The following is a 12,282-nucleotide window of genomic DNA, read 5'->3' on the forward strand; positions in this document are numbered from 1 at the left end:
CAACAACAATCTGAATCTGGGAAATGGTATTCGCATGGTGATGATTAACAATGATACATGTCGCGATCATTTCTATGGTTGCGATGCAGTGATGTTACTTATGTTTGTGTCTCATTTTATATGAGGAGTTTATATGGCCTTGCAATAAAAATTTTCAGGTTAAATCATGAAAATGGATGATGATAACGAACGGAAAGCTCTTGTGAAGAACGAAGATGTCAGGTACGTCCAACAATTTAGTTCGCGCTAGGCTTGCTGGAGTATGAAAATCTCTTGCAATCAACAATATTTTGTAATGACTTTCATGTATTTGAATAAAGAACATGAAAACACAGCTGAAATTCATTTGAATTTACCCTAGTGGCCATTATGACACATGTAGGAGTCTAGTCCAACGATAAAGTTTAGGAAGTCGGACTAGCAAACTTACGATGCAGCCTTAAAAACTAACAATATTTTAAGTTTACTTGCAACGCAAGATGCTCATGTTGCAATCTGTTTACTGTAGTTTAACTCTCCCTAATACACACAAAAGGAATTGCCACTCAAATAATGAAACATACAACGACAAGAGGGCTGCTAGGACATTGATTTTATTTCAGATGCAAAAGAAGGGTTGCTTTGAATGTTTGTATGTTACTGAATTGATATGTGATATTGCATTTTAATGCTATGAAAACTTAACTTTTGCAGAATGCCATTGCTTGAGACAGAAAAAATACGATTGTTATGACACACTAACAATCTCTGAACTCTGAACTGTCTCCCCAACGTTAAGCGATCACATGACTATTGGTTGCAACATGAACATAAAACCGCAAGCAAGCGCATGACCATGCTTGTATATTTGCACTAAGCATACTTCAAATCAAGCCACTGGAATCTAGTGGGGGAGGGGGGATAAACTTTTTTGTTGGGAGGGGGGCTATGGATAACATTGTTTACCAATTGTGTCTAATAAGTAATATTTAAAGCAATTTTCAGGAAAATGGAAATCAGATATTTTTCGAGTTCTGTGACATATCTGACACACTAACAGTAGAGAAGAAGCAAAGAAGTTTCAATAGTTTTCTTTTCAGCTGATCTAAATATTTGCATGTTGTAATTGTAGTAAAGTTAATAAATATGGTAATATGCAGGGGTGTGGGGCTGTCAAATAACAAGGGGGGGGGGGGGCTCTTTCGCAAAACACTGCAAGCAACAATAGAAAAAGTTGAAATTGGCTACTTTTCTACACTAACAAGAGGGGCTTGGCCCCCTTGAGCCCCCCTGAGCCCCCTAGCATTACACCCTTGGTAGTATGGAGAATTTGAGGAACGTAACTTCTAGGGAAATTTGTTTTGTGTATCCATATTTGTTTATTCATACCTGTAAGCTGGAATAATTTTTGCCTTATGAAGCTCTATGAAAAAGGCCTTTTTTGAAGATTTAAGTGATAAACAAATTAAGTGAGATCTGAGGAGAATAGGCATCTAAAAGAAATTTCTTGTGTCACATTAAATGATTCAATATAGATGTTGCAACCGTATAGTCATCTAAAAATAGACTGATACCTGCTAGATTTTGTAAGTGCTGCACCATTGACAGACACTGTGGAACAGGAAGAGCTGGGGGCTTTTGCTTTAGCCCCCTAATATTTGCAAAAATGCTTATTATTATGCAATTAGCCACCAGAAGAGCCTCTTTATTCATTTTTGGCCCCCCTCTTTTTCTAGACCTCCACTTTTCTCAATGCTCTGTGCTGCCATATAAATGCAGTATAGTTTCATATGCCTTATAGATGCTTCTTTTGCATACAGTATAGACTATGGAACACTAGCTGGAAACATTCAAGGAAAGAATCTTCAAGTTGAAGCAGAAGAAAGTTACAAAGTCCGATGGAGGTCAATCAAAATCCTTTACATGACAATGTTTTTTAGCTCTATCCGTAAGTTGATGCACATAAGGCTCATTTTTTATGAATTCATTTTTTTCATTGGTAAACCCTGGATTTTTTATTAAGGAAATGTAATTTTTATTTGAAGTACCTAACACCTTAAGGTGCCCAGCCAAGGGTGTTAGGAAATTATTCATGACTAACATTCTTTTATTTCTTTAATTATTAATCTGCTCTCACTGTTTATGAATATGCATGGAATGAAAATGTTTCTTTATTATATGTTTCTTTTCATTTTGGCAAATGAAGGGTAAGTTTGGAAAAAATTCTTGTAGTTCAACCATTCCTGGAAACCTTTGGCTATTTGAGGCTTTTACTTCTCCTCTTTTACTTCCCACTGGTCAAGGGCTAACATATTACTTCCTGTTATGGCATTTTGTGTAGGTTGTAGTTAACTTTAGGCAATTATGCAATTTACCTAATGATGCAAAATTGTGACAGTAAAAGATGGTGATAAAGGAGATGACATCATAAAGGTCCTGAAAATTAGATAATCATTTTGGAAGTTACCAGAGATTTATATTTGATTCCAGAGATTCAAGAGACATTAAAGATGTAACTGAATCTGTTACTAGTACATACACTTGTTGTATGTTTGGTTTCATTGTTCATAATTTTTCTGTTTACTTTGCACAGAGTTTGCTATAGTCATGTCTTCACTGTGGCCTTATCTTCAAAAGGTATGCATCAGTATTTAGTCAATTTTCCCCCATTAAAAACCTCTTACAAACTTCTGTATCATGAAAAAAGTATATATACATACTGACAGTCCCTTCTCATGGCTTTGCTTATCATACCATATTTGTCAGATAGCAATGCAAGTACCATCAAAGCTCTATTAAGCCCCCTCTCTGCCGCTCTCTATTAAGCCCCTTCTCTACCACTCTCTATTAAGCCCACTTATCAAGCAAAAATTTATGATAAGCCCCCACACTATTAAGCCCCCCTCTTTAGCCCCCATGTCAAACAAGAAAACATGCACATTGAGTAGGTCTCTTGACAGGGGCTGACCATGATAAGATTGTGTGCATTAAGTACGCTAGAAAAGTTTTTTGAGAACATTTGTATAACAATTTCATAACATGAAATGCATAAGGGCATTTTTACAACATTCTTTATATTGAATTATTAATAAGCCCCCTCTTAAAAGCCCTCTCTCTTTTGAGCCCCCTCTAGGACTGGAAAAAATAAGCCCCCCCCCCCTTCAAGGCTTAATAGAGCTTTTATGGTATTCAGTCTTTGCATGCCTTATTTTGAGGTGACGTGATAACCACTTTGTGCAGTTATGAAATTATTTTATGCTGTGATGAATTGTGAAACTTGGTTCCCACTAGGCGACTGAGTGTGTTAAAGTGCGTTCATCTCTGAGCGTTCAAATTAAGCACCAAGTAGGAATGCTCTGTGGAAACCAACAAAATCTCTTTCTCAAATTTTCATAGTTCATTTTGATCTGTCTCCACACATCTAGTTGAGCATTTATGTTTCGCAGGTGGGAATGCCTTGGTAGTTTATCTGTTATTTTCAATTCAATTAAAGTATTAGAGATGAACGCACTTGAACGCCCTTAGTCACCTATTGGGTATCAGCCTTGAAGGTGTACAGTGATAAAACTATTTAAATCACGCCAAGCAATTTGTACACAATCATGTACAAAAATCATGTTCAAAAATTTTACTGAAATTTTTCCAACTGAAAGTTTTCAATTTTACTGTATTAAGGACTTTACATTTAAGGACTTTATCTGTTTCATTTCTCTTCTCTAGAGAGCAAGAACTTTGTTAACACCCATGGAGATAAATATAGGATTTGATCATTAGTAATATTTTTTGGGCATAAATGCCAACCTAGAGTCTATAAAACAGAAAAGGCAAAAACACTTTAGATCAGGAATACTTCAATATAAAGACTCTTGGTTAAAAGATGTTTTGGAAACAAAATAATTAAATTTAATAAATCATGATTAAAATAAGTAACTGTTATTGTTAACTTACAGTTAAGTGAATAAGTTTTAAGAAAAATTATTTTTGCTGACCAACTCTAGCCTTAACTGAAATTCTCTAGGATTCCTGGATAGTTTTGTCTGATATGTCTAAAAGAACCTGCAATATGATAACATCACATTTTTCAACCTTGCTCTATGTTTATTAATCCAAATTTTTGGTTAAGTTTTGACATTCAGTTTCCAAGAAAAATTCCCATAAGAAAATGATTTCTTGTATTTTAATATTCATATTATTACAATCGTGTCTCTTCATTGTAGGTGGACTCCACAGTTACTGCTAATTTTCTTGGTTGGACAAATGCAGGATTCAGCCTGGGCCAGATGGCTAGCTCACTTTTACTAGGATTATGGTGTCAGCATCGCCCTGCAATAGAACCTCTTCTCTTCTCAATTCTTTTCCTCACATCTGGAAGTTTGTTGTATAGTTATGGTGAAGCATTTCCAGTTGACGGAATCAATTTGATTTTAACTGCCAGGCTTCTGCTAGGTTTATCTGCAGGTAAGTTTAACTATGCACCTACTGAAAAATGCCTTTGAATACCAAACATTTTGTTCTATATGTGAAGTTAGCCTTAAGTAGTCTCTAGGGCAACACTCCGTCCTGTTGTCGGTAAGAAATGCTGACATTAATAATCCAATGAGATTTGACTGAAGAGAAAATAATGTAGACACATTTTTTGTTGCCATTGAAATATTAACTTGTCGAGATCAGAGCAGTCAGAGCGGTCATGTTTCTTTAGCTCTGATCTAGCAGTGGGAACATATGGCATAATTGTTGATGGATAGTGGTGACATGATATGAGCTTGGACGAAAGGTATCAGGTTTAACTTTGGAAGCTTCTTTGGGTATCTTGTGGTGTTTATCGCTATAAAGAAACGATTTAAAAGTCACTTGACCACTTTGCTGTTAGGCCACGACACGCCTACATCGAGATGAAGTTGGCTGGTGCTCGTGCAGGCGCACATCAAAATCAAAATGCTGAAGCTTATCAGGGGTATTTTGATGAAAAGTTTGCAGAATTAAAGAAAGAAATGGCAACAAAGAAATGCATTGATCATTTACATGCAACTATAAAGAAACAGAATGACAAAATCGAAATGTTAGAGTCAAAAATCGTGATTAAGGAACGGCATATTGCTCAACTTCAAAATAATCTGGATGATAATGAGCAGTACAACCGATGTTTGTGTCTCAGAAATCCCTGCCCTGGACATTAATGATATGGATACAACAGCCTTGTGCGATCTCCTTTTATATGGCAGTTCACAATTGAATATAATTAGTAATAGAATGATCATGGATGCCACTATATCATACATTAAGACTACTCAACGCTTTAAGTGAAACCCCAAACAGCAGCTACCCCCCCTCCTTTTGAGTTTTTTTTGTATTTATTCTTTGTAAGGGATTGTTTATTGTAAGTGTCCCTCGTAGTGGGAACACAATGACCTTGGGTCTTTTCCCGCTATGAGGGGCACAGTTGAATGTAAATATTAGAGTTGTAGTTGTTTTAAGTTGATAAAAAAAATATTAATGCTTTTATAATTTCAATGACTAAACTTTTGTCTCTGCTAGTCCATTGGTAGGCAGGCAGTGATTTAACTGAAGACTGCCATCAGCTTAAAGATGGAGCTTTTAGTTCCCATGGATGACTAAAACACAATTCTGAAATTCTTTGAGCCACATGTGGTCATTTCGGCAATTTTCTGCATCTTCAATCTAAGATACAATATTCTGGTAAATTTTGCTTTTTGTACTTTTTTATCAATTGTTTTAATTTAGGGCTCTGAATTGGTCTGTTTTTTCTAATTGAAATTTTTTGTAGGCAATGTAGCAGTTTGTCGTGCAGTGTTGTCCCAGTCAACAACATTAAAGGAAAGAACAAAGGCATTTGCAAACTTAGCAATCTGGCAGGCTATTGGATTTGCCTTTGGCCCAGGTAATTTATTAGGAAAAGTTCTGTGGAAATATTTGTCAATGAAGTTTTAAATATATGCTTTAGTAGTTTGTATTTGGGCTCTAGCATGCCATCCTGACTTGTAAATGAAAAACAAATTTCATTGAAAACTTAGATGAACAAAATTTTGATGGTAAAGATTTAAAAAGGAAAATCGTTTAAGCATCTTGAGATATAACTCAAAGACTTGTATTTTGTTAGCAAAGAGAGATAATTTGAAAATAAAAATTGGAATGAAAATGAGAAGTAATTAGAATAATTTAAGGTGGGATAGTATTTATCATTTTCCCTGATAAACACCGGCAAGGGCATATTTATCATTTTCCCTGATAAATACCGGCAAGGGCATAAATGTAGGAAATGTTTGCATATGGCAGCTTCAAGGAAGAACCCCCTTCCAAATGGCAGGGAATGAAGAAAGAAAAGGCAAAAAGAATGAAACATAGGAAAAAATGGAAGAAGGAAGGAAAAAAAGGCTGATGAAAGCCAGTGATGAGTAAAAAATGAATGGATTATATTATCTGATAGAACTTTGATATATAAATGCATATTATAAGATAGAGTAGATAAAGAAAAGAATTCATATGGAAATGGAAGGATAAGGTGCGGGAAGAGAAGGTAGATGAAGAAAAGATCAAGGCCGACAGACGTAGAGGAAAGGGGAATGGGAAAGGGGAAAGTGGAAAGTGGAAAGTGGAAAAGGGAGAGTGGAATTGGGAAGAAATGAAGATAGAAAATAAATGTCGGCAACGGAGAAAAAGTAAAATTTAGTACGCAAAGAGCAAACACTACCAGTAGGGAATGTTTCCTCTTTACGCTTATCAATAGTTTTGGTAAGCATTAAAGTATTTTTATTTATTATGCAATTAAAATTATAATGTCAAAGCAGAGTGGCACTAGAAACGTACGGAAAAGCATAACAAAACGGGGCTTGTGTGTGAAAGTAGCTCACGTTTTGATTAAAAACCAGTGCATAGAAAGAACAACTGTTATAACAACAGAAGGAAAAATTTCTTTAGAATAAGCTGTACATAAAGGAAAAAGGTTTTCTATCACCGTAAAAACCCCATCGTGTCCGGCATGTTCTTCTGTATATTGAGTTCCCATTCATTTTGATGTTGCTGCAAGAGAGACAAGAATTTGTCTCTCTAAAAATGCAATTTATATCTCTGCAAATGTTATCTTTCCCATCGTCAATTTTGTCATAGCCTCGACAGCCAACATGTTTTATTGAAATGTTTATTGCTCATCAAGCACAATCTAACCTTTAATTTATTACTTATCAAGCACAGTCTAACCTTTAATAATCAAGAAAATATTAATTACTTGATTTTGTCACGTATACAATATAAATATGTAAGTACTAACTCGGGAAGGGTTGAGTAAGTTTCTGAATAGCTAGCTAAAGTTCGCAATGGCATGTTGCACAAAAGCAAATATGTTTTAGGTTGATGCTTCTCTGTCCACCTTTGCTTCGTTGTTAGTTCCAGACTTGTTTATAGCAGGTAAATAGTTTCTTATAAATTAGCAAAGGCTACTCTCCTGGCTCTCGGCAAATATTAAAGACTTTCTCATAATGAAAATTGAACAAGAGATGCAAGTACGAATGTTTTTGCAATCCTAGTGTTAATACTCATAGTAAAAGCTGTTGTGTCCTGGCACAGTCTGTGTTGTATTTCACAGAATGGTGCTGATTTGTTTATCAATGTTGATTGTTTCTTCTAGCAATGCAAGTTGCAGTTGTTCCAATCGGAGGCGATGGCATTCATTTCGATTCAATGAAGTTAACCCTTGATATATACACAGCACCAGGATTTCTCGGCGTCATCATGGGTATCATCAACTTCGTTGTGCTGATATTTTTTTTCAAAGAAGTGAAAGTTGATATCTACGAAGGACAAAAGGACATTCATGTGGATCTTAGTAGGCTTTTATTATGATAATTTTTCAATACTTTTTTTCTAGAAAACTTTATTGTCTGATAATAATTGTGAAAATGACCTCTTTCTTTCAAAATTTATCCCCAGCGAGGATTTTTTGGGTATAGCATTCATTTATTTTGGTCTCATATTTTCTGTTTTAGGTTATTAACAGCTTGTACGATTCGCTCCTTAGTTCCTTTGCCAGTTCTATTTTTATTTTCAAGTTTCAAGCGGGAACCTTTTCATTTTGCATTTTTTTTAATAATAACTCAGTTATGTGATCTTTAGAATTAGAAGCTAATCTGTTCCTTCACGTAATATACCTAAGCGTTTTCGCATATTTTTCTTATAATTGTTATATGGTCTTTTATAATTTCCCTAAATTTTACTGGTAAATGATAATTTCTCAATATCAAAATCAGATATTGAAAATAATGAGGTCGTTTTAATTTCTAGCTAGTCTTTAAACATTTCTGTCGTGTTTTCACATAATCTAGACTTCCAAAAGCTCCTTTTTTGCTTTGTCTAATTTTGATCCAATATCTCTCTTTCATCTTAGACCACACCCCAAAGCCGGACTTTGCTGCTGTGATTGTGACTGCAGGCCTCTTTTTTGTCTTGTTAACTATTTTTGCTTTGAATGAGACGTAAGTCTGTAGTTTATGCTAATTTTTTCGCTTCTTTTAATTTGTAAATTTTTCATTTTATCAATCTGTTTAATTTGATGTCAATTTTTGTAAGCGACTTTCACTATCAGTTTTAAGTTTGAAGCTTTATGCGTTCATCAGGCAACTTTTCAGCACTCAATCCAGTGAGTTAACCAGACAATGTGGCATTTGTAGGTTGATCTCGCCATTGGTAATGGATGAATTTGCTTGGACGTATAAAGAAACTGTCTTATATGGTGGAATTCTTTTGGCTGTAGCTGGGGTCATTGCAATCTTGTGCTTTCATGTTGTCAAGTACTTGTCTTCAAAGTAAGTAGTTTTTTTTCAGTACATGTAGAAAATTCTTTATTTTCGTTTTATTTCTTCGATTAGGAGCTGTCATTTGGCTCCATGAAAATAATGAGGTTTAATTACAGCCCTAGTGGGATCAGAGAAGTGTCTGGCTACACTTTCTGCCAACCGACTCAAATATAGCATTGTTTGAAATATCAAATAAAGGGATGATCTAATTAATTAATGACTTAATATACTAGCCATAAAAAAAGCTCTTCTGCTAAAGATTTACCTAATTCCAGCCAATTTTCTTTCTCTGATCAACTAAAGTGGTTATCATCGGTTATCATCTTTGACATAGTCAAATCTGATTTATTTCGTTGCTGCAACTCTTTTTGTTCCATAGATACGGCGAGAGAGCAGTGATCGCAGGAGGATTCGTAATAATTCTTTTGGGATTTATCACTTACATTCCTTGGGGAAATTCCTATCCCCAGCTTCAGACAGAGGGTATGTTTTTTAAATGATTCCTGTCTTCTAGGCCGATCATGTCCTTGATCATGTAGGCATTTTCTTTCTGTCTTATAACTTTTTTTGCTGTATTTTCATTCTATTTATTTACTATATAAGGTTGCTTCATCTTTCGTTTGAGTTTTCGCTGCATATCTTTCCACAGACACCGCCCCTCAACTTGTTTCGGCCGTCAACTGGTTTAAGAACTGTACATCATTTAAAGCATGTAATTTGTCAAGTCGAGGTCAGGCTACTGGTTCTGTTAGCGAAAACCTCTTAGCCTGACTCCCAGTGACCGACGTTGAGAATGACGATCACTGTTGTTTTTATTTTTAGTTTCTATGTTTTTAACTACGTTTTTCTTTGTTACAGAACTGATAAAAGGAACCAATAAAACCCACCTGACGTTGGGTTGCAATCGAAAATACACGTGGTGTACGACAACACCAAGACTTTATTTCCCTCAGTTCCTCGTCGCTGCAACTTTAGTTGGTATTGGGTATCCTATCGCATTTTTGGCTGTGAATACAATGTATTCAAAAATATTAGGCCCAAGACAACAGGTAAAATACTTTAGCTTAACTACATTAAAATGGTCATCTCTGAATCTGTTGACGTGTATAGTTTATTCTTCTTTCTTTTTGCAACTTAAGTCCCAATAACATTGAAGCATAATGTATTGTTAGCCAATTGTTTTAGCCAACCATGGTAAAGTTTAACCCAGAACGTAGACTCTCCCAAAGTCCATTTTTGTTAACTCCATAAGGCAATCGTACTTCGCGAGGGCATATCTAAACTGCAGAGGAGACGATCTCCTCCGCAGAGACGATCTCCTCCGCAGTTTAGATATGTCCTCACAGTAGTACGAATGCCTTACGGATTGAACAAAAATTATACAGTGGGAAAGTCTACCCAGAACGTCATTGAACAGTCTCTGTTCTAAAATGTTTTAGAACTGTCTTCTGGTTGTCGACGTCTCTCTGATTTAATTTCAGTTCTACGGCCAGTTATTATACATATTGTCATATTTAGTATGCCATTGCGGCTTCTTCTTTATCTGAAAGTGCCTAAAATCACTCTTTTTAGTTGCAAGCATTTTCTCCACAAATTTAAAAACCAAAATATTCACGTCCGAGTTGTTTTGAGATTTTGTAACTTGTCAATATTCTGGTAGAACTACTTTACTTGAAACACATATTCTAAAATGTAAATATTCTGACCCCTTGGTTAAAATTTGTTGCAGGGCGCATACATGGCCTTCATCAGCTCTATAGGTTCTCTTGCAAGGATGATTGGACCACTGGCAATGGCACAAATGTACAGTTACTTTGGGCCTAGGTGGACATACCTATCAGTCAATTTTATAATAACAGGGACGATTCTTGTATTTTCCTGCTACTACAATCGACTAATACCTTTTCATGATTATGTCCGGCAGCAAAATGTAGCCACAGCTTAGCTTGTTGGGTTCCTGAGCCTTTTCAAAGAACTTTAGCTAAGGGGGGAGGGGAGGGGAGGGGGAGCGGAGGGGAGGGGGAGGGGAGGGGGAGGGGAGGGGTGGGCCCAAGCCACCTATTACTAAAGGAAGGTATTGTATTGCTGTAACCATGAAATTTCACTGTTGCATCGGGCAATCGCCTCCACAATTAGTATACTAAAACTGCCCAGTTGCTGTGTTGTGCTGCTTAATTCGGGGGAAGTGGTGCGTGGATGAAAGTAGCGGAAAAAATTTGCCCTGTAAAATCAAGACTATTACATCATCGTCGGTAACACCGAAGTAGGGAAAACTTTGACTCAAAAGCTTTTGGTCCCCCTATAGGCTCTTCCCGGTAGCAGGGCTACCGATACTTATTTTCTCTTAGAGGGGAGCATAATCAAATCGAAGAAATTTGATGTAAATTTTTGGAAATAAAGCATGGTTTTGAATAAATCAGGATGTACTTTTTTGTATGTAATTGTATCTCGAGAATTGATAAAAAAGAGAAACGTGAAGGGTTGTAATTCATTTTAAATCTTAATATATTTTTTGTTTAATATTAATATGAGTTTGGAATTGTGTATTATGATTATTCTTCTTTTTCAATATGTTTTTAAATGCCAAACACTTCGGAGTAACTTTCTTATATTGCACTATCAGTTAGTAATTGACATCTTATGATTCAAAATTTACGGTATTTATTTAAAATCAACTGGTGGAAGCTGGCGGTTAATTAATTTTGCGTTGCTTTTGTATTTGAAGTTGCCATTTTGGAAATGAATTTGGCATTGCCATGTCTTTGAAGTCACCATTTTAAAGCCTTTTATTAAATATAGTTTGAATATGACAAGTACTAATTGAATTAGCTTCATATTATGCCCAGGATGCCCTTTTTGATAAAAGCCTATTTTGCATACCAGTTGTCTGTGAGACTTGTAAAAAAATATATTCAAGAACAAAGTAATACGACGACGAGAATCCATACTAATATTTAGTCCCAGTATACAGGGCTTCATCAGAGTAAAAGAAAGGCCTACATGAAGTTTACATAAAGTTCATTTTCTTATTTTTTGATTTTTTTATTTTCATAGCTCTTTGCAAACAAATTAACCTATCAGAAAGGCAAGGTAGATAAATTTCAACTCTATTTAAGATCTTTAGATGCATCTTTGAGAAGACGACTTTGACAGTTCATGTTTGCAAACAGCGTCATTGCTAATTCTTTGTAAGAGAAGTAATGATAACATAAAAGCCTTGGATGATGATACATCACAGTCTTTTTCCCTCCCCACCCCTGTTTCTTAGGCTCAAGTACCTAGTGTAGCACTCTCTGTTCGCTTCCACCCTGGTCAATTATAGCTAGGCAAAAGAGCAACTTCTTTAAGTAAAAGAGTCAGAGTGATCGTTTTTGACAAAATAATATCATAAAATTATCTTTCAATCATTTGTCATATTAATTTTATCACATTACGCTTCTTTTTATTGCATCGATGTTATAAATGCCAATACTACAATCTTAGAACATGCTCCCTT

At 35.5% G+C, this 12,282-nt stretch overlaps 1 protein-coding gene and 1 long non-coding RNA gene across 2 annotated transcripts; one reads left to right on the plus strand and one right to left on the minus strand.

Annotated features, from left to right (window-relative positions):
* The first annotated feature begins 15 nt into the window (after positions 1-15).
* On the plus strand, positions 16-12,193 carry LOC135686201 (major facilitator superfamily domain-containing protein 8). The gene is made up of 11 exons (XM_089108781.1): positions 16-222; positions 1,800-1,927; positions 2,573-2,616; positions 4,197-4,437; positions 5,765-5,878; positions 7,622-7,819; positions 8,378-8,465; positions 8,661-8,795; positions 9,166-9,269; positions 9,645-9,835; positions 10,516-12,193. Exons 1-11 carry the CDS (start codon positions 167-169, stop codon positions 10,729-10,731), a joined length of 1,515 nt encoding a protein of 504 aa, XP_088964907.1. The 5' UTR covers positions 16-166; the 3' UTR covers positions 10,732-12,193.
* LOC148960080 (uncharacterized) lies at positions 6,743-9,814 on the minus strand. The gene is made up of 2 exons (XR_016143809.1): positions 9,674-9,814; positions 6,743-7,784 (listed from the first exon to the last, which is right to left on the minus strand). It is a non-coding gene; the product is annotated as an uncharacterized LOC148960080 (long non-coding RNA).
* Positions 12,194-12,282: the final 89 nt, after the last annotated feature.

The sequence above is a fragment of the Rhopilema esculentum genome, chromosome 6, assembly GCF_057945365.1.
Source record: "Rhopilema esculentum isolate cy_ngs chromosome 6, ASM5794536v1, whole genome shotgun sequence".
NCBI classification, from domain to species: Eukaryota; Metazoa; Cnidaria; class Scyphozoa; order Rhizostomeae; family Rhizostomatidae; genus Rhopilema; species Rhopilema esculentum.

Bases quoted from the DNA above. Each gene is read 5' to 3' on its own strand.
- LOC135686201 (XM_089108781.1), top strand. From the start codon at position 167: ATGAAAATGGATGATGATAACGAACGGAAAGCTCTTGTGAAGAACGAA. The intron at 2,617-4,196 runs GTATGCATCAGT...TCTTCATTGTAG, and splicing joins TGTGGCCTTATCTTCAAAAG to GTGGACTCCACAGTTACTGC. The intron at 9,836-10,515 runs GTAAAATACTTT...AATTTGTTGCAG, and splicing joins TATTAGGCCCAAGACAACAG to GGCGCATACATGGCCTTCAT.